Genomic DNA, 21,246 nt, shown 5'->3' on the forward strand with positions numbered 1-21,246 from the left:
ATGAACCATACATATTAAGGAACTAGTGTCTTTTTATTTGAGATGTTTAGTCTATGACCTTGAAATTGAGGTCAAGGTCATAGGTTAATTGGACGTTCTAGATTTTGACCTTTGCTTAAAATTCATAGTTATACATCATTAAGCCATAGGAACTGACATTTTCAACTGAATTTTAATATTTTCATATCTAAATAGATCCTTATTGGTTGAAAGACCTTCAATTGTTCTCTGAACAATTGGTTTTTAATTCTTTTTTTTTTTCTTCCGCCTAACTTTTTTCTTGCGTAGTATTGATGTTTCAAAAGATGTCGCTTATATATTTGGAATATGATATCGTAAAGTTAATACGCTTTAAAAATTGACAAAGGCGTACCAAAAAACTTTACGTTGTAAGAGTTATCGCCCCAAACACGGTTTTTCTTGTGGCCATTACTCCTTCGCAACCGTAAAAGATTACGACAAATTTATTTTACCAAATTGCTCGTTACATCTTCAGGATTAGGATTTTAATTTTAACCAAAGCTATCCGGAGACTCCATATGAGAGTTATCCCCCCTTTTGTATATGATATAAGTGATTTGCATTTCTTACTGGTAAACCATAAGTGATAGAGACCTAGGGTCTTTTGATTTGAGATCCTTGCTCCAAAAAAATGAAAATAAGGTCAAGGGCAAAGGTCAAGGTCAAATTCTAAATTTTGATTTTGGCTTATTTTTTACTAATTTTCATTAAATTTATAAGATTTCGACAAATTCTTTTAATTAAATTGTTAGTTGCGACATGTCGTAACTTATAAATTTTGATTGGAAGGGTGCATAGACAATAAATGGGAGTTTTTGCCCCTCTTATATTTAGAATTACTAGAACACACCCGCGAAGTCGCGGGCATTCAGAGCGTATTTGAAAGGATGTAAAGTGTTGTAGGAAGAATTTTGTAAAAGATTTAATGACTTGAGAATTTCAGGAAAAGTATCAAAAGTCATAGGTACTTGGGGACAGGAAAATGTTTTTTTAACCCTCCTCCTTTATTTCCAAAATTCCCATTTTTTGTTTTCTATTAATTTCATTATCCAGTGGCATTATGAACATACATTTAGTGTACATGTATTATGAACATACATTTAGTGTACATGTATTATGAACATACATTTAGTGTACATGTATTATGAACATTTCAGTCAGAAGCCTGTAATTCAGTGGTTCAGTGATATTTGTTTTTGGTTCTTTTTTTTACATAAATAAGGCTGTTAGTTTTCTCATTTCATGGAATTGTTTTACATTGTCATTTTTTTTTATATAAGACTATGCAGTGTCGGCTTTCGCTTATTGTTGAAGGCCGTAAGGTGACCTGTACGTGTTAATTTTGGTGTCATTTTGGTCTCTTGTGGAGAGCTGTCTCATTAGCTATTAGTTTTCTCATTTGAATTGTTTTACATTGTCATTTCGTAGCCTTTTATATCAGACTATGCAGTATCGGCTTTTGCTTATTGTTGAAGGCCGTAAGGTGATCTAAATACATGTTAATTTCGGCGTAATTTTGGTCTCTTGTTGAGAGCTGTCTCATTGGCATTCATACTTGAGAATTTCAGAAAAGGTATCAAAAGTCATAGGTAATTTGGGACAGGATAATTGTTTTTCTAGCCCGGCTCCTCCTTTTTCCACAAAAAAATCCTTTTTATTTGTTTGTTTTCTATTAACTTTAGCGCTTATCTGTATATTATGAACATTCATTTAAGGGGGGTCGGGGCACAGGCGGATTTAGGGGGCCCGTTCCCCCCCCCTTTTCTGGAAAATAATTGGTTGCTTATATAGACAATCACTGAAGCATAACCGGAGCGGGCCCATCTTAGGCAATCAACGGGCCACTGCGTATGAAAATTTCTGGATCCGCCACTGCGGAGGGGCCCTGATCCCAATATCCCGGGCTTAAAAAATGAAATCCCGAGGTTCTGAATTTACTATACAAATTAAATATCTCCGTGACATCCCGAAATTCGAAAAAAGAAATCCCGGATCCCGAAATGGTAAATCCTGAAATTTCGATCTTAAAAACACACGTTCCAGACGTCCCGAAAGTGTATTTTCTTTTTACAGACAATTCTCAGTTTAATAATCGATCCACGGCGGTTATTGATATATTATTCTGACCCTCTCTATTTAATAAACTCTGTGACCGCCGATGATAGTAAACTTGAAAATGATATCAGACAGAAAATACACTAACTTTATTCGTAGTATATGTATTTGTTTCAAAGTAAGAAGAAAAACGCAAACCGGAGGTCTAATCTGACTTAAATTTCGTCCAATGACGGATATAAGACAGAAAATACACTGTATTCGTAGTATAATGTATGTTCAAAGTATACAGGAAAACGCAAACCGGAAGTCTAATCTGACTTAAAATTTCCCCCAATGACGGAAACATATCCGGACGTCTTTTTTCTCGTTTTTCACCCAAAATAACTCAATCTGATTAATCATATGAATGGATGACAAATGCGATTTTGCACTGTACCCATTGGACATAGAGGCATTATGATTAATTTATTGTGGAAAGAAGAGAAGCGACACCAAAAAATTAGGTCTTCTCGTTTAATTTAGAATTATGTGTAAACTGATATTACTCATGAACCATACATAATACAGACCAAGGGTCTTTTGATTTGGGATCCTTGGTTTATGACCTTGAAATTGAGGTCAAGGTCATAGGTTAGTTGGACGTTCTAGATTTTAACCTTTGCTTGAAATACATATTTATACATCATTAAGCCATAGGAACTGATATTTTCAACTGAATTTTAATATTTTCATATCAAAATAGATCCTTATTGGTTGAAAGACCTGCAATTGTTCTTTGAACAATTGGTTTTTAATTATTATTTTTTTATTTTTTTTTTTTCTTCCGCATAAATTTTTTTCTTGCGTAGTAATGATGTTTCAAAAGATGTCGCTTACATATTTGAAATATGATGTCGTATAGTTTATACGCTTTAAAAATTTACAACTGCGTAACAAAATACTTTACGTTGTAAGAGTTATCTCCCCAAACAGTGTTTTTCTTGTGGCCACTACTCCTTCGCAACCGTAAAAGATTACGACAAATTTATTTTACCAAATTGCTCGTTACATCATAAGGATTAGGATATTCATTTGGACGAAGCTTTATGGAGACTCCATATGAGAGTTATTCCGCTTTTTCATTTAAACTAAGTGATATGCATTTCTAAATAGTAAACCATAAGTGATAGAGACAAAGGGTCTTTAGATTTGAGGTCCTTAGTAATAAAAAATGAAAATTAGGTCAAGGTCAAAGGTCAAGGTCAAATTCTAAATTTTAATTTTGGCTTATTTTCACTTATTTTCATTAACTTTATAAGATTTCGACAATTTTTTTTACTAAATTGTTAGTTGCGATATGTCGTAACTTATGAATTTTGATTGGAAGGGTGCGTAGACAATAGATGGGAGTTTTTGCCCCTCATATATTTAGAATTATGCGTAAAGTGATATTACTCATGAACCATACATAATACAGACCTAGGGTCTTTTGATTTGGGATCCTTGGTTTATGACCTTGAAATTGAGATCAAGGTCATAGGTTAATTGGACGTTCTAGATTTTGACCTTTGCTCGAAATTCATATTTTTATATCATAAAGCCATAGCAGCTGACATTTTCAACTGAATCTTAATATTTTCATATCAAAATAGATCCTTATTGGTTGAAAGACCTTCAATTGTTCTTTGAACAATTGGTTTTTAATTATTCTTATTCTTCTCTTTCTGACCCCTTAAACTGTCCTACCATTTTCTTCAAAGCAGTAGAGGATGAAAACTTAATATTTATTCTGGGTATAGGTCTGCATCATGGGGGTTTCAGAACCCAATGTCCGTAATACCAGGGTGTCATCTTGGCATAATTAGGGGGGCTCAAAGATAAGTGGGGTCAATTTTTTTTTACATTTCTTGAATTTCCTACTGTATGTAGAGTAGATGGAATAATGATTACTTCTATAAATATTAAGAGACACATGTCTGCTTCAGCATGGAACTTTTTTTATTTCAGTAGGGGGTCTCCTGGAATAATTTTAGGGGGTTGAATTTTCATAGAACATTCCAGAACATCAAAGTTAAATTTATTCTAGACACATTTAATGGTATATGATGGTATATAAGTATGGAGAGAACAATTTGCAGCAGCAGTTTGACTTTTAAATATTCAAAATGGCCGCCGTTACCATGGAAACAGCAAAAATATGATGAAACTTAAAACAGATGATTTCTGGTATATTTTGACTTGACTTTTAAGTTTGGAATTTCCAAAATGGCTGCCGTTACCACGGAAATGGCTCAAATGTAGAAGAAAAAAATTCATCGTATTGAAGAAAACTTTACACACACATTATTTGGCATCAATGATACTGCAGAACAATGATGTGTGTCCGTTTTGGTGACTTTTGTGTTAGCATCCTAACACAGGATTACTTGTTTTAGAATTAAAATTGTCTCGGTTGTCATATATTCTGGTTCTGAAATGACTGCTTCCTTCAAATTTGAAGTATATGTCTAAACAAGAAACAAAAAGAACCATGTCTGATGTTTCTTTAATATTTAGATCTGGAGGATATATTAATGGAATACAATCAGAAACGATTGGATTGTTCATAAAAAGATCATCATCCATATATCAAGTGACTTGCTTCTTGATCTTCTTGTTTTTGACAAGTGTCCGAAGGAACTTCGAATCATATGAGTGTAATGTAATAGAAAGTTGTGTAAAAACCAGGTAGAAGTGAAAATGCAACAAATGGTCGTCAAAAACAATTTGAACAACGATTTCATACCTCTAAAATATTAACTAAAATATATCTGATATCCAGTCAATACTAATAGATTATCATTATAATCTCAACGAGATTGATATTCCCTCTTTAGCCGGTACGGCAAAGATGCGAAAGGCAATCGAGATGAAATGACCTATGATAATTTGTTGATCGCTATTTTACCTATGACAACATTGTTAATTTCATTGACAATGGGACATGCGCCCTTAGTTTCTATCGGTAACTTTTCATATCACTATACTGTGCTGAGAAATAAAATTATCAGTCATTACGATTAAAGGACAATTTCGTAAAATAACGATAATTATAGATCATCAATGGTTTTGCATCAGATTCTCTCTCATATCTAGCTATGATATGACATGTAGTTAAGAAAGAACCTAGAAATGGAAGTACCATTGATCATCTTTTTATATGATTTCCATAACAAGGGCAATGATGTAAGCGCTAGACATTATACATTCTCTTTTTACTCGCTCATAAAGGTCCTATATCTAGACGAGTTCTATGAAAAATTATCACTCAAAATATACCAACACAAAATTGGTAAAACAATGAATAAATCTAGATTATTTTAATATGGTAAATGAATGATGAACTGCAACCAAACTAACAAACGGGTGTGTACAGTATTTAACAAAATAATCCTGTTTATCCAAAACTATCAATTAGTCATGCGGAAGTAATTAATGCATCAATTAACTATTGTTTTATTTTATGTAAAACAAATGTAAAGCGGTTTTTTTTTCAACAAAGCTAACAACATGAAAAGGTAGTTTATCTACTAAATGTAACAAGGAATTTTAGGGGTATGTAATGATTTATCATTCTTATTGCTGTTGATGTTGCAAACATGAAAACAAATATTTTATGCTATGAATTCAGAAACAAACCACTTATTATCAAATTAACATATTAGTCAGACCACTTGAATTAATAACGCTTAAAAATGTCAATCAATATACTTTTTTTATGAAATAGGAATAAAATCGTTATTGTCGTTTTTTCATCTTAAAATTTGAGTTTAAAAGTTGTTTATCATAAAGTTAAGGTCACATCGACTTGTAACGTGGCACGAATGTTTGATATGATATTCACTTTAAAAATAATATGCTAAATAAAAATTAGGACTAATAAATTCATAGTTCACTAAATACTAAAGTTTGCAATTACTAATACAAAATGTTAATAAAGTTGAGGATGGTAATATGTCTAATGTCAACGAGACAACCTGACAAACGAGTAGCCAACAGTCTAAGGCCACCAATGGGTCTGAAATGCACAGAGAAAATCCCGTACCCGTTATTAAGCCTTAGCTTGCAGCTAAATAAGAATTTATATTATTTTAGTAAAAGTGGACGTCATAATAAACTCAAAAACATGTAAAGAACTAAAAACAAATATATATACAAGAGTAACCAAATCGGAGGCTCCAGACTTGAGACATGCACACAATTGAGGCGGGGTTAAACAAGTTAAATGAGATATCAACCCTCTCCCTATACCTCTGACCAATGTAGAATAACGAAACACACAGCTATACACACAGTTTAAAAGATGTCCAGGTCCAATGTCAAAAAAGAATCTTTACAACTTGGTATGTGCATAATCCCAGTACTGAACTGGGTATCAATAAACATGCAACATTGTTTTGTTTTTTCAGATTAAACTTTGAGATGATAGTTCATAAAAATCCTATAACAGTTATTGGAGTTGGCATGGTTTGTTTTATTTGTTTTGTTCGTGTACACGCCGATCTTGCAAATATCAGTCTTACAAAAGATGTTGGAATCTGCACCAAAACAACATGGTAATAAAACTAGCATGTAATTATGTTTAGAGAGAGAAAGAGGAAGATAGAGAGAAAGTGGACGAAAAATGATAGAAACCGAGATCGTGAAAATCGGAGAGAGAGAGTAGTTAATTCAGATTAGATACATACATTATTATATATTAAATAAACAGTTGATCAACAAAAACAGATATCAAATTCACGGATTTATATTCAATAGGTTAGTTTAACAATCAAAACCAAGCCTCGTCAATGTTATGTCAATCACATCGGATGCCAATTAAGGATTTTACACAGTTATACATAAAACTGACACACATGAAGAATGTTTATGACAGCACCTGATATCACTCCCAGTTTTTGGTGGGGTTTGTGTTTCTTGGTCTTTAGTTCTCTAGGCTGTGTCTTGTTTACTATTATTTGTGGATTTTCCTTTTTTTTTTTAGCCATGTCGTTGTCAGTTTAGTTTCGATCTTTGAGTTTGACTGTCCCTGTTGTATCATTTTCCTCCCTGTTATGGATTTAAAATAAAATCAAATATTGCCCGTCGTCCATTTATTTCTATTCATAAGGGGTTATAATTCCTTTTCGAAGACCAGGCATTTAAAGCAATACATCAGAATGCGCATGAAGCATATCATTTAAAAAATGCATCATATATATATATAAATGTGTGCTTGGATGAGGATAACATGCATTAAATGTGTTTTTGATGGAAATGCACAAGAGGAAATATAATGATAAGAAATAACCAACATTTCTACAAAATGTAAGAATTTTATTGAAATATTCCGATAAAAATTAATAACAATTTCTTTTGTCTAACTTTACCTAATATATCAATTATTGGTCATGTATTCCTTGTTATTTACAGGGAACTGAAAGCAATATCTTTCTACCACAATGTAACGGGTAAATTAAGAAAAGGAGATGGGTAAGTTATTTAGTTATAGTTTTAAGAGCTAATTCGTGCAAATTTACACGACGAAGATATACTATTAGTTATAGTCTCATGAACATACTTTTAAATTGTTTGCTATTATCATTTAATATATTTATAAAAATCCATATTCCAAATCCCTTCTCACAACGTTAACAGTATGTAACATTTATAAACAAAAAACGATGGTAAGTGATACTTTTGAATCACAGGTAGGTTTTACCAATCATTTACATAAATAAGTTCTAAATATTGATTATAACAAACTATTTTACTTCTGTTTTACGCGAAAGCTATAAACATTTGAGAAACAGCCTTTTATCACCACGTTACCTATTTTATAGTTACAATTTGGTATGTGTCTCTTCGTTTTGTTCTGACTTTTAATGCTTCCATTTTGAGCTTTATTTGACAAATAATCAATTAAAACAATACTTATAAAAAATTTCCTTGCTGGTTATTGGTAACTAGACTTTTATTTTGAAATATTGATAACAAGACTTGTCAGGAAGTTGCCCTCACAGAAAGGATATTTAAGTAATTATAAAGGCAGTGAGTCCTTCATTATATTGTTCATATATTGTGAACACCAACATTTAATGCATTCAGGTCTTTGAGGCAACTTTCATGAAAGTGACAGTACTTCAGCAATTGTAGAAGGTGTAGATTTCGGATTGAAGATAAAAAAAAAACATGTGTTAAACAGCAAGGTTTTTTTAGTATATGTATCACATTTTCGCACCTCTCTCCTTTCAACAAAGCAAAGAAGACCGTAAAAATGTTTATATTTCACGGCAATGTATCATGCATTGCAGATAAAACATCACGTCAAATTGATAGAGTAGAATGAAAACGAATTTCTCCATAAATAAATGAGGACCTCCACCACCCATGATTTCTATACAAATTTTACATTCAAGTTGGTAAATTTTAAATTTGTTGTAGTTAAGCACACAGATTGCATTTTGACTATTGCCGTTTTCACTTTAACATGAATATTACAAAACAGTCGCAGTCTCCCTCTGATTTTAAAGATCGTATACCAACTTTACTTCCATAAATAGGTTACAGTACTCTAAATTCTTGGTATTTTGATGAATAACCCCAAAAAATATATATGTGGTAAAAATGCAAATTCAAGATTTGCCAATGTGTGTCTTTCCCGATGATTGTGCAGTTTTAAAAATACTTAGTGATACAAATAATTAACGACAAAGGTATGTGCTAAACAATTGTTTGTCTTATATTTTCAGTCGAGCGCGAATTGCTACTTATGAAGTCGAGAAATCAGGATTGTCCAATATAAAAGTCAATGTAACCATTTGCTGTCCAGGTTTCTATAGACAACACAAAGGAATATGTGAAAGTAATTCATCGTTAAAAGCATTTGACATGGATACAAATGATCACATGCTTGTACATAAAGGCTTCAAGCATAACACAATCAATATCAAAATAAACAGATCTTGTATGATTGTCTATGAGACTTCTAAATGAGTTTCAAAAGGCATAGTTGATAATTTACAATTTAAGAAAAAAGATCTTCAACACATTCGTAAAATTGAGAATGCAAATGGGGAATGTGTCAAAGAGACACTAAATCCAACATAGAACAGACAACAGCAGAATGTCACCAATAGGTCTTCAATACAACAATAAACTCCCGCACCCGGAGGCGTCCTTCATCTGGCACCTAAACAAATATATATACTAGTTCAGTGATAATGGACGTCATACTAAACTCCGAATTACACACAAGAAACTAAAATTAAAAATCATACAAGACGAGATTTTGTAAGTCAGCATTGTACAAATCTATTGTTTAAAAGTACTTATGCGAGGTACTCATTTAAAAACTTATGTAATGTTTGCCTCAAATTGAAAAGAATGTGCAGTATGATTGCCATAGAGATGAGTATCTACTTGAGACCATAGGACTAGAATGTACGCAACTATAAGTTCAAAATGGACAAAACCCAAACCGTATAGTTACCTCTAAAAAACACCTACATGTATGTGACAAAAAATGAAAATAGATGCCTGATTTGTACTTAAACAAAAACCTTCTTTCGCAGAAACCAACAAAAAAAGTAAAATAAAAAAATTACCGAATTGCAAGGAATATCCAGTATCAAATGACAAAGTCAAAAGCTCAAACACATCAAACGAATGGAAATCAACTGTCTTATTCAGACATTCCTTTAATACAAAAATGGTGAAATAAACCTGGTTTTAAAGCTAGCTAACCTCTCAAGTGCATGAAATGAGGTGGGACGTAGAAGTAAGGAATATACCGTTCAAGACAACTTATATACATCTGAAGAAAGTCCAATCTAAACATACCAAGATGTGCAGTTGTGGAATAAGTCTTTTATAATCCTAGATTTAAAAGTGTAACCTGAAAATCAGGAAGAATTTGTTAGTGTATTGACATCAATTTGCCAGCAGACAACAATCATAACATTATCGATGCGGAAATCCCTTGTAGTTTCGTTCGTTAAAGTGCACATATACGGTTTTTTTTCAAATATAAGTACCATTTCATAAAAAGAGCGACATTCCATAACGGATGTCCTTGCCATTGTTCATAAAAATAATAAATACGTTTCCTGGATGTCCGGTATTTTTATCATAAACAATCGTGATAGAAACGTTGGCTTTATCTGGTAATTCCTGATTGATACTTTCTATGCTAGTTGTATGATTATGGCATTCTAAAACAATAAACAAATAGCACCTTATGTATATGAAATTTTGTAATTGAAATGACTGATCGTGGTCTGTACAAACATACTTTTGTTGGTTAAAATAAAGAAATAAAAACAGAGTTGTGGAGTTCTTTTGATCGAATAACATTTTAGCAAGAAACGCACACGATAATTTCTTATGATTACTATTACAATTATGTACTTTATGTATTATATCTGCATTGGCAGTTCATGGTAAAGAATATACAAGAAATACAAATATACCGTTAACATAAAAATTATTTTTGCAAACAATTTACACGGGTATGGACAAATGCACTTTTGAAAAATCGTGAAGCCCCAATGGCTTTTGCATAAATTAGTAAAGAAAAACGTTTAAATTCTTTCCGTGATATTTCTATCCATAGAGTGTCCAGAATTCACTTATGGTTTGAACTGTTCAAAAGAATGCAGATGCCTTGCGTCTGAAAAGTGTAATAAAACAACTGGAGAATGTAAAACGTGCAATGAAAATCCGGCTGATACCAGATGTGACGAAGAAACAATCAACGGAACACCAGAAACTATGACAGGTATTAAATAAAGAAGTGGAAAGTTGACGAAGTCGAATCACACATTTATGTAGGGAAGATAAAAAAAAAAGAGCCATAACTACATGGTCTGTTATGTATAACAAAAAGTTGAAATGAGGAGTCATCTCATTGGCACGAATACCACATCTTCTTATATCTATGTTTGAGTGTCATTCGAACTAGGCAAGGAAAAGTCAAGTTACCCTCTAGAAATCCTTTTGTCATCAACCTCGTATTGTACTTATAATGTTAAACTTTTGGTCCCATAAGCAAGAAACTCCTTCCTCTTTCTCTGTTTTCTATCTGTTTAAAGAACTTTAACAAAATTACCAAACTGCAACATAAACTACAAATGAAGGTCTGGTATCTATGATGATTGTATTCTTTCGGACGTTTGACTGAGCGTTGATTAACACGAAGAGTGCAAAACAGGAACGCAAACCTTGTCAAGTCAACCAAGTATCATTTCTTATGGATCATGTGATTCCTATAGGTTGTATTTTACCTGCATTCGTATGTTCTGAACGGGTATATCTAATCAAATTTAGTTATAAATCTAGGGGGCTTAACAACACAAACAAATAAGGTTGAATCAAGGTTCGTCAAAAGATAGATTCACAAAACTAATACATGTATTTGTTTTATAATATCAAATGGTAGTGTAGGGGCAGAAAGTCGTAATTGTTATCAGAGTATTGCAAATGCAATAACAAAGTGTTCATATGATCCCTTACTACCTCAAATAATGTTTATTTCTGTTGGATATATAGTGCAATGTTGGTCTCGATCACCACTGAAGATTTTTTAAAAGAGAGAGTCGAAAAATACCAAAGGGAAATTGACAAAATTACCCCATCTATTTTATATTCAAACTCACAAGTTGAAAATAAACGGGTAACGTCATTACTAATTAAAAAGAAAAAAAGCCAGAAAATAGTACACAAAACACAACAAAACTAACTAAAGACTGAGCAACAAGAACCAAAAACTGGGGAAGGGTGATCTCAGGTGCTCAGAAAGGGTATTTGTCGAAATGCACATCTTGAACAGTAATTTGGTACCGTTAATATAATAGCAACAGAGAGATGCGATGGTGTATTCAATATTAATAATTATCAAAATAACATGAAGGGGCTGCATTAGACAGAATATGTATTCGTTTCTCATTACAAATGTTTATTATTATAGAGTCATCGTCGATTTTTACAATTGCTTCATATACAAGATTCTTCAATCGACAAAAAAGGACAATTGAATCATCAGCAAATACCAAACAATTCGATGTGAGTGTATTCCCAACTGCAGATGCAAGTAAACGGGACCCAAAACAAGCGTTACAAAGTGGTAATATGAATATTGAACTATATTCAAGAAAAGTGTTATTTAATTTCTAAAAGAACCCATTTACCTAAATTATAGTCGGATCCGGAGAAAAATTACCTTAACTGTTTTTTTATTACAACTATTATTATTTACTGTCAAATCGGTTATTTGGTTATATGATCGGGTAAAATAAACAAGTACAGTAAAATTAGAAAGAAAATTTTTTTTTTGTGGCATTGAAAATTCTAAATTTGAGACTAAGAGCAATTAGTGTTTTCTTAAACAATTTAATTCGTAGCTAGTCTTTATTTATGAATTTCATTTGAACTGATATCATTGAATCCGAAGTACATACATTATGAAGGTCTGTTATTCATTTGTGCTCCTACACGTTTCGTTTTTATATCATAAGGTTTCATTTTGAAACGTCGTATTTCAAAGCGTTTGTTATTTTTTCAATAATCGAAGACTATGGTTGTTAATTTAACTAAAATGTGTTATTTTGTAGGCGATATTTCTACATCAGTTGTTGCAGTATTAGTGATCATACCACTCCTTGTGCTGATCATTATCCTTGTTTTATTAGTAAAAAGGTTTGTTAACAGAATTTTCAAAATGGTTTAGATGTTCATTTTTTCAAAGTCTTTCATTTGTCGAAATCATTTTTTATTAACCTACTCAAATAATGTCTCTCAAAAAAGAAACACTATACACGAGCGTCTTGTTATATGCTATTATTTAGCAAAATCCACCCTGTAACAATCTTTAGAGAGTATCAACGTCAGATAACAAAAGCAAAACAAATGCCATCGTAAAGACTTTTAACTCTTCCAGCATAAAATGTATCTTTGAAAATAAACAAATTTACTTGTTCATATTTATAAATAAACGTATCACAGTTAAACAAGACTTAATTTTAATACCGCTGCAAATGTTTGCACCTGTCCTAAGTCAGGAATCTGATGTACAGTAGTTGTCGTTTGTTTATGTAATTTATACGTGTTTCTCGTTTCTCGTTTTTTTATATAGATTAGACCGTTGGTTTTCCCGTTTGAATGGTTTTACACTAGTAATTTTGGGGCCCTTTATAGCTTGTTGTTCGGTGTGAGCCAAGGCTCCGTGTTGAAGGCCGTACATTGACCTATAATGGTTTACTTTTTCAAATTGTTATTTGGATGGAGAGTTGTCTCATTGGCACTCACACCACATCTTCCTATATCTATTAATAGTTGATAGTTGCAATGACAATCTTTGGCACTAAAAAATGTTATGATTGACAGTCAGGCAACAGAGTGAAAATTTCTTTGGGTAGATATTCAAAACAAACTTTGATATGACTGCCCATGAGACAAAACTTCCCTAGATACCATATGACGTAAAAGTTAACAAGCATAGGCCAACGTAAATCTTCAACAGTGACCAAAACCCATGCCTCATGGTCAGCTGTAAAAGGCACAGAAACAACAATATAAGAATAAAAACTGTATAGTCGGCCATACATTCAAAAGGCCCCGACATGAAAAAGTAGTACTAGCATTTAATATATTCTTTATGATATTCTTATTTTATCAATAAAAGTAAGAATGGAAATGGGGAATATGTCAAAGAGACAATAACCCGACTAAAGAGCACAGAACAGCCTATTGCCACCAACAGGTCCTAAACGCAATGAGAAAATCTCACACCCGGAACTAAGCCTCAGCTGGCCCCTAAAGTGTACTAGTTCAGTAAAAATGGACTTCATACTAAACTAAAACAGAAAAACATACAAGGCTAACAAAGGCCAGAGGCTCCTGACTTGGGACAGGCACAAAAAAGAGGCGAGGATAAACGTGTTTTGTAAGATCGCAACCCTCTCCCTATACATCTAGCAAATGTAGAAGAAAGAAATACACAATAATACGCACAGTAAAACTTAGCTTAAAAGAAGTCAGAGTCCGTTGTTAAATATGTTATGGTGCATTCGATATATGTATCAACTTGTTTGTACTAGCATGCGCATCATGACTGTTGCTACATATGGAACAAGATCGTTTAACCCTTCCTGTGAACTCCAAGGTTTAGTTGGAATCGTGTTAGTATGTCTTTGTTTCTTTATGTTGTGTTTTATATACTCTTGTTCATCGAATAGGTTTTTTTCTTTGTAACTCGGATTGGTTTTTTTCTCTTTGTAACTCGGATTTGTTTTCTCTCAATAGATTTATGACTTTCAACACCGGTATACATGTACTACTTTTGCCCTTATTTACCATGGCGAAGTTCAGTTTATTTTGATTTAATTATTATAAAGGCATTATGAATATTCCTTTTGATATCTTTCGTCACTATATTTTGCAGGTATCATGGTAGATATAATTTCAAGAAACGTGGAACCACAGGTAAATAGTTTTATCCAAGAATGAAGAATGTGAGCTTGTAGCTAACATTACTTTATTTTAATATTTCATGTACTATACATGTTGATATTTTCGTCCCGAAATTAATATCTTTAAACAAATACAATTGATAAAGCAAACACGTTCATCTTTCTTATTTTGCTCATAACAGTAGAATTTAACTTAACAATATGTTTTTAAAACTTTTTTTCCTTTAAATATACAAATGATATACAGGTAGATTAAGTTTCTCGATCGTCTAATCTGACATTGCTATAGACTTATAGACTGAAAGAAACATTCTGAATGTTCAAAATGTTTAAAAAAGACTATCGTTTTAACTAAGGAACTACGTTTTTAAACAGAAAATGTTTCATTCATTTTGATATTTCATGTAATGTCACAATAGTAGCGATTTCGCTACCATCATGGAAAGTTTTGCATCTGTCTCTAAACTCACCAATTTCAATGGACGAATCAAGAAAATAGATTACATTGTGTTGATTTTGTACGAAAGAATTGAAACAATATCGATATGAAAATATTTCAAAAGAAATATGAAAACGCCGAACTACAGCAGTAAGACATTTGATAAAAAAACCGGCAAAATAACAACCTTGAAATATATACATTTGTAAACGATATATCAAACTATTAACTGAAACCTTAGACAATATAAACACGTAAATAAACTCATCATAGATACCAGGACTAAATTTTATATATACGCCAGAAGCGCGTTTCGTCTACAAAAGACTCATCAGTGACGCTCGAATCCAAAAAAGTTTTAAAAAAAAGCCAAATAAAGTACGAAGTTGAAGAGCATTGAGATCCAAAATTCCTAAAAGTGTTGCCAAATACAGCTAAGGTAATATATGCCTGAGGTAGAAAAGCCTTAGTATTAAAAAAAATAATTTTGTAAACAGTTAATTTATAAATATAACAATATCAATGATAATTCATGTCAGTGTCAGTACAAAAAGTGCTGAATACTGGGCTTGTGATACCCCGGGGGAATAAATCTCTACCAGCAGTGGCATCGACCCAGTGGTTGTAAATAAACTCATCATAGATACCAGGACTAAATTTTATATATACGCCAGACGCGTGTTTCGTCTACAAAAGACTCATCAGTCACGCTCGAACCCCAAAAAGTTAAAAAAAGCCAACTAAAGTACGAAGTTGAAGAGCATTGACATCCAAAATTCCTAAAAGTGTTGCCAAATACAGCTTATGTAATCTTTGCCTGAGGTAGAAAAGCCTTAGTATTTCAAAAAATTCAAAATTTTGTAAACAGTTAGTTTATAAATATAACAATATCAATGACAATTCATGTCAGCACAAAAAGTGCTGAATACTGGGCTTGTGATACCCTCGGGGAAATAAATCTACACCAGCAGTGGCATCGACCCAGTGGTTGTAAATAAACTCATCATAGATACCAGGACTAAATTTTATATATATGCCAGACGCGCGTTTCGTTTACAAAAGACTCATCAGTAATTTATTTTACAATATTATATGCTGTGAACGGTTTACTTAAATACTATCTTATTGGCAATGATATTTTTAGAATCAGTTCACAAGTTGATGAGTGAGAGCAGCCATACAATGAAACTAATGAATGAAAGCCACGAATTTACTCAAGTTAATATCAGTGAAGAAATACTGAGGGGTGGTAGTTACAAAGACGTGGATGGTAACCGAGTTTACATTAGTATGTACAATGCAATGAATGTCGATGTTCGTCACGGTGACTCAGATGTGGAAAGAAAAAGCAAAGATCTACAATACATTAGCATGCATTTGCAGTATTTGACTGAAAACATGCGACCATCAGTTCCAAATGACCATGAAACTGTAGAATCGAAATGAGTTAACGTGTTCACAAATGACTCATTTGTCGGACAAATGTAGATATTTCAAATTCTAAATTGTTAAAATTCATAAGCAATTATTTTATTCAAATATATGCATACTGTAAAAAGAACTGTAAATGAAATTAGTTATCAAATTAAAGGTACCAGGATTATAATTTAGTACGCCAAACGCGTGTTACGTCTACATAATAAAATTGAGAATGGAAGTGGGGAACAACCCGACCATAGAAAAAAACAACAACAGAAGGTCACCAACAGGTCTTCAATGTAGCGGGAAATTCCCGCACCCGATGGCGTCCTTCAGCTGGCCACCAAACAAATATATACTAGTTTAGTGATAATGAACGCCATACTAATTTCCAAATTGTACACAAGAAACTAAAATTAAAATAATACAAGACTAACAAAGGCCAGAGGCTCCTGACTTGGAACAGGCGCAAAAATGCGGCGGGGTTAGTGAAGCTCATATCAAAATATTTATAAAGCCAAACAAGTACAAAGTTGAAGAGCATTGAGGATCCAAAATTCCCAAAAGTTGTGCCAAAAACAGCATTGTTAGGTTTGATTGTACATTGATATGCACATTAAAAAGCACAAACATTTAGATTGAACTTGGCAATAAATTGCTTTCTAACTCACTTCGAAAATTGCGAAACTTAGTTTCTAACTCACTTAGGGAAACATTACTTGCTTCTTGAAATTTCAGAAGTTTTAATTGATTTTACGTACTACATTTATTTGGCATGTGAAAAGTAAATTCACGAAAATACTTGACTCCGAAGAAACTTTAAACCTGAAAGTCCCTAATCAAATGGCAAAATCAAAAGCTCAAACGCATCAAACGAATTGATAACATCTAACATATTCATGGCTTAGTACAAGCATTTTCTTGTGTAGAAAATGGTATATTAAACCTGCTTTAAAAGCTAGCCAAACCTCTCTCTTGTATGACAGCTGCATTAGATTCCATTATATTGAGAACGATGAGTGAACAAAGAAAACAGACATAATAGGTAAAATGTCAAAAAATGGTACAGCAGTCAACATTGTGTTATAGTCTTAATCACTACAGAGATAAACAAATATGTAACATAGAAACACAAAAAGGAATAAAGACAAAACACATCAGCAAAAGTGAAAGACAAGAATACAAACATCATAATAGAACAATTATTCAGAAAATTATTCAATGACGGGATGTATAACTACATGGTAGAAGGGCGTCCCAAAAAAATGCTTGAAGAAAAAAAAAAAGAAAAAAAAACATTGGAAAAACAATAAGGTCTTTCTTCGCGTAGAGGAAAGACCTTAAATAGTATCATAGAACATTAACACATTGACAGGATGTATAAGTAGAGTCACGTTAAATGGATATCACCAAAAAAAACAGACTAAACAGTAAAAGTTATATGCATATTAGTGAGAAAACTTTTTGCTGGGAAATTATCTCTATTTATGTTAACCCCAGTAAGTATATGTATGTTGTATAGTTAACAAGATGAAATACTGACGTATACCAGGGATCAGAAGTGATATGTTTTATACTACTAAACATGGAGATGGATTGTAAATGTATTTAGGTTGTTAAATTTGTTTCTCAGTTCCTGCTATTGCATAAAATGTTTATACATAGATCGAATGACATTTAGGGGTATATATTTCAAGCATATTCAAGACGAGCAAATCAATGCAAGTACGAACACTAAAAAGAACTGTCAAAAAGTGCATCTGATCTAATTTGAATGTCTGTATCAACACGACGGGAGCCACATGTAGAGAAGGATCTGCTTATCGGACCGTTTTAACGCCCGGTTATGATAGGGGTCGTGTTACACATGCCCAGTCTTTAATGTTATGTGTTGTGTCAGTCTTGTTGTCCTTATTGGGGTTTAACATTTGCTATTTTGCTTTCAAGCTTTATCTTCGAACTTTGCATTTTGGAGTGCCGTGAGGGCATTCCGATGTATTGCTATCGCCTAGATTTCCATTTTGTAACTTTCGTTTTGGGTTTGTAACATATCTATAAACATGTTAAATACGCGGATATTAACGAGTGCAAACTAACATTCCTTAGCGTTTGTTATAAATCGTGAATACTGATAAAACTATTTTTTTAAGAGCCTAAATTAATGATATAAAATGTTTTGTCGTTAGATATATTTATATATATGAATTAAAAATTATTGATAATATGCACACGTACCGATAAATTGTGTTAAAGCATGCGGAAGAATATATCAAGCGCGTTTTGCGACAACCCCGGCAAGGACATGTAACTCTGTAATTGTTTTGCGGGAAAATATGAATGCCAACTCATATCCAATCTTTTAGAAAAAAAAGAATATTTACAGAAGTGTCCACCATGCACTTGCACTGCACTATTATTAGAATAGTAGAATAGAATGATATACAATGGATAAAATTATATAGATAGAATAACCATACATTGTCTCAAAATATCAATGTTATTTGTACAAGGCTTAAAAACAGGTAGAAAGCGAGGCTGTGCAACTCTTAAAACTGTTATAAATGAACTGTTTAGGGTAAAAAACATCGATTTTTAAGTTGGAGCGGACGACGTTAAATTTCTGCGAACCTGTTAGTGTATGATTTATTGACGTCATAAATAAAACTCTACAGAAACCCATTGTCAACGTCATAAACAAGGTGATATACGGTCAGTGACTGCATGTATATCACATATAAATATACAGTCAATGCAATTTGACTGCTCAAATAGCACAGTTGCAGTATATATGCATGTAACTATTATATTCATATAATATATAACAACAAACTAGTGTATACTGATTTGCATCATTACAATATAAAAGTTATTACGGTGAGGTTGAATTTCCTGTAATCTATTATTCATCCACGCACGAACTGGTCTCAGAAACAAAATATATCTCTGTACATTAACCTCACTTTCAGGTATAGAGGTGTGATTTCTTTTTCTGAGACAAGTGCTTGGCGGACCATCCACAAGAACTTGCAGTCATCCGATGTTCAGTACTTCAGTACTTTAATTTCCATCTGTCATCATAATGTTCACAATTATAATAGTTATATCTACGTAGGCTATTATATTTGAACACTTTAACAAAGTGTGTATGTGTGAAATTAATGGATTAATTTTATGTCAATGACCACCTTAATGCATTGAATGAGGATTATAATAATTGGATTCAATTTGATATACTAGTAATAATCATGTATAATACTTATACTGGGAGTATTTGGTAGAATAAGGTCCTGATCTTTAACATTGGTGAAGGTAATTATTTTTTGTTGTCAAATTTAGACGTGTAAAAACGACAAAAATTATTATCAGTGAAGTCGGACGGTGGTAACGACGCTTTAAAAAACGGGGAAGGCTTATATACATGTACATGTATATACGAGTACTCTCAGATCTGTTCCTAGTGTCTTTTTTGTTGTTGTTGGGATGTACAAGTACACGACCACGTCCACTTGTATTTTTGTCCATCTGATGAGTTGTAAGCCTTTTCCAGCTATTTTTATAGTTCGTTCTTATGTTGTACTATTATACCACTGTCCGAGGTTAGGGAGGGTTGGGATCCCCCTTCCATGTTTAACCTGCCACATTATGTATGTGTGTACCTGTCCCAAGTCAGGAGAGTTGTCCCATTGGCAATCAAACCACATTTTCTTTTTTATATGTACAGTATGTGTATAGTAAACGTCATTGAAAATTCATTCCAATACAATAAAGCGATCTAAATACCAACAATAACATGTTACCCCCCCCCCCCCCTCCAAAAAAAGTGAAAGAGTATAAAAATTCAAGGACATCTAACTTTGACGTCATTGATCATTTTCATTTTTCCAAATAAAAGCTTAATTTGTGAGAATTTTGTTATTGTACAATTCAATTCATCACGTTTCACTCTTTTAACTTCCTCGTTTTATATTTCCGTTATTGACATTAAACAGGAAAAAACAATCGACATGATCAATGATTCATATGTCGGTACTACACAGCAATACCCTATCGGTAAGCCGAGTACTTTTCACCACACTTGACTTTTGAAATTATGAAAAGCACTCGAGCGTTTTAAATTTTAATCTATATTTAGAAAATATTAACTTCCTTACATGGCGAACTATCAAATGTTTACATTGTGAAACGAGGAATTTATTATTTCAAAGGGTAAGATGAAAGTTGATTTTCACAATTTATTTGTTTTTATCATTTGTTACAGATCATATTATTTTAAGATGACTTTTTTTGTGGGTCTATGTTCGGGTTTTCAATCATTTACCTATTGACGCAATTACTATTTTACCTGTATTTTCAAGGTGTGTAAATGATATCATAATTACACATAAATTACTCAGTCACTCTTTTTCAATAGATAACAACAGATCACTAAAACAAATGATAGTCTTTCATACACGAACGGTCTTTACCACATGCAGTTGAATTAAAATGTTTTTTTTATTTGATTGTAATGTAAATGTTGAGACGCAAATAAATTAATATGATATTGTATTGCCAACCAAAAGTGCTAAAAAAACAGTTTCATAATATTTATATTTAATTGTCGAAAAAACAAAACTGGCTTGTTACTTTTAAAAACACGACGAAGGGGAAATGTCAATCTTTCTAGATATTACCACGTATATGTACAACTTTCATACCACCTACGCACAAATCGATAAATTACACAATACATTGCATAATCATATTTTAAGACGATTAAATTCCGTAAACTGATAGTATTTTGTTAATCGTAGATTGGACCTTAATAAGCCTTTATAAGGTCAGCAATCAAAGAGAATTGGGAAT

The 21,246-nt window shown here is 32.5% G+C and overlaps 2 protein-coding genes across 3 annotated transcripts in view; both read left to right on the forward strand.

The window, feature by feature from the left end:
* Window positions 1-5,572: 5,572 nt before the first annotated feature.
* LOC143074366 (uncharacterized) lies at window positions 5,573-16,582 on the forward strand. Its single transcript, XM_076249854.1, has 9 exons — window positions 5,573-5,652; window positions 6,507-6,653; window positions 7,510-7,569; window positions 8,829-8,941; window positions 10,691-10,855; window positions 12,044-12,199; window positions 12,687-12,771; window positions 14,516-14,556; window positions 16,127-16,582. Exons 2-9 carry the CDS (start codon window positions 6,520-6,522, stop codon window positions 16,426-16,428), a joined length of 1,056 nt encoding a protein of 351 aa, XP_076105969.1. The 5' UTR covers window positions 5,573-5,652; window positions 6,507-6,519; the 3' UTR covers window positions 16,429-16,582.
* A 2,862-nt stretch (window positions 16,583-19,444) lies between these two features.
* LOC143075301 (uncharacterized) overlaps window positions 19,445-21,246 on the forward strand; it is a 35,900-nt gene continuing 34,098 nt past the window's right edge. The window contains exon 1 of one of the 2 annotated variants that reach the window (XM_076250674.1): window positions 19,445-19,710. The gene's annotated coding sequence lies outside the window, so the exon portion shown is untranslated. Of the gene's footprint in view, window positions 19,711-20,466; window positions 20,608-21,246 lie in introns of those variants that run through there. The other variant, XM_076250673.1, reaches the window with a different exon arrangement.

The sequence above is a fragment of the Mytilus galloprovincialis genome, chromosome 5 (assembly GCF_965363235.1).
Source record: "Mytilus galloprovincialis chromosome 5, xbMytGall1.hap1.1, whole genome shotgun sequence".
Lineage (NCBI taxonomy): Eukaryota > Metazoa > Mollusca > Bivalvia > Mytilida > Mytilidae > Mytilus > Mytilus galloprovincialis.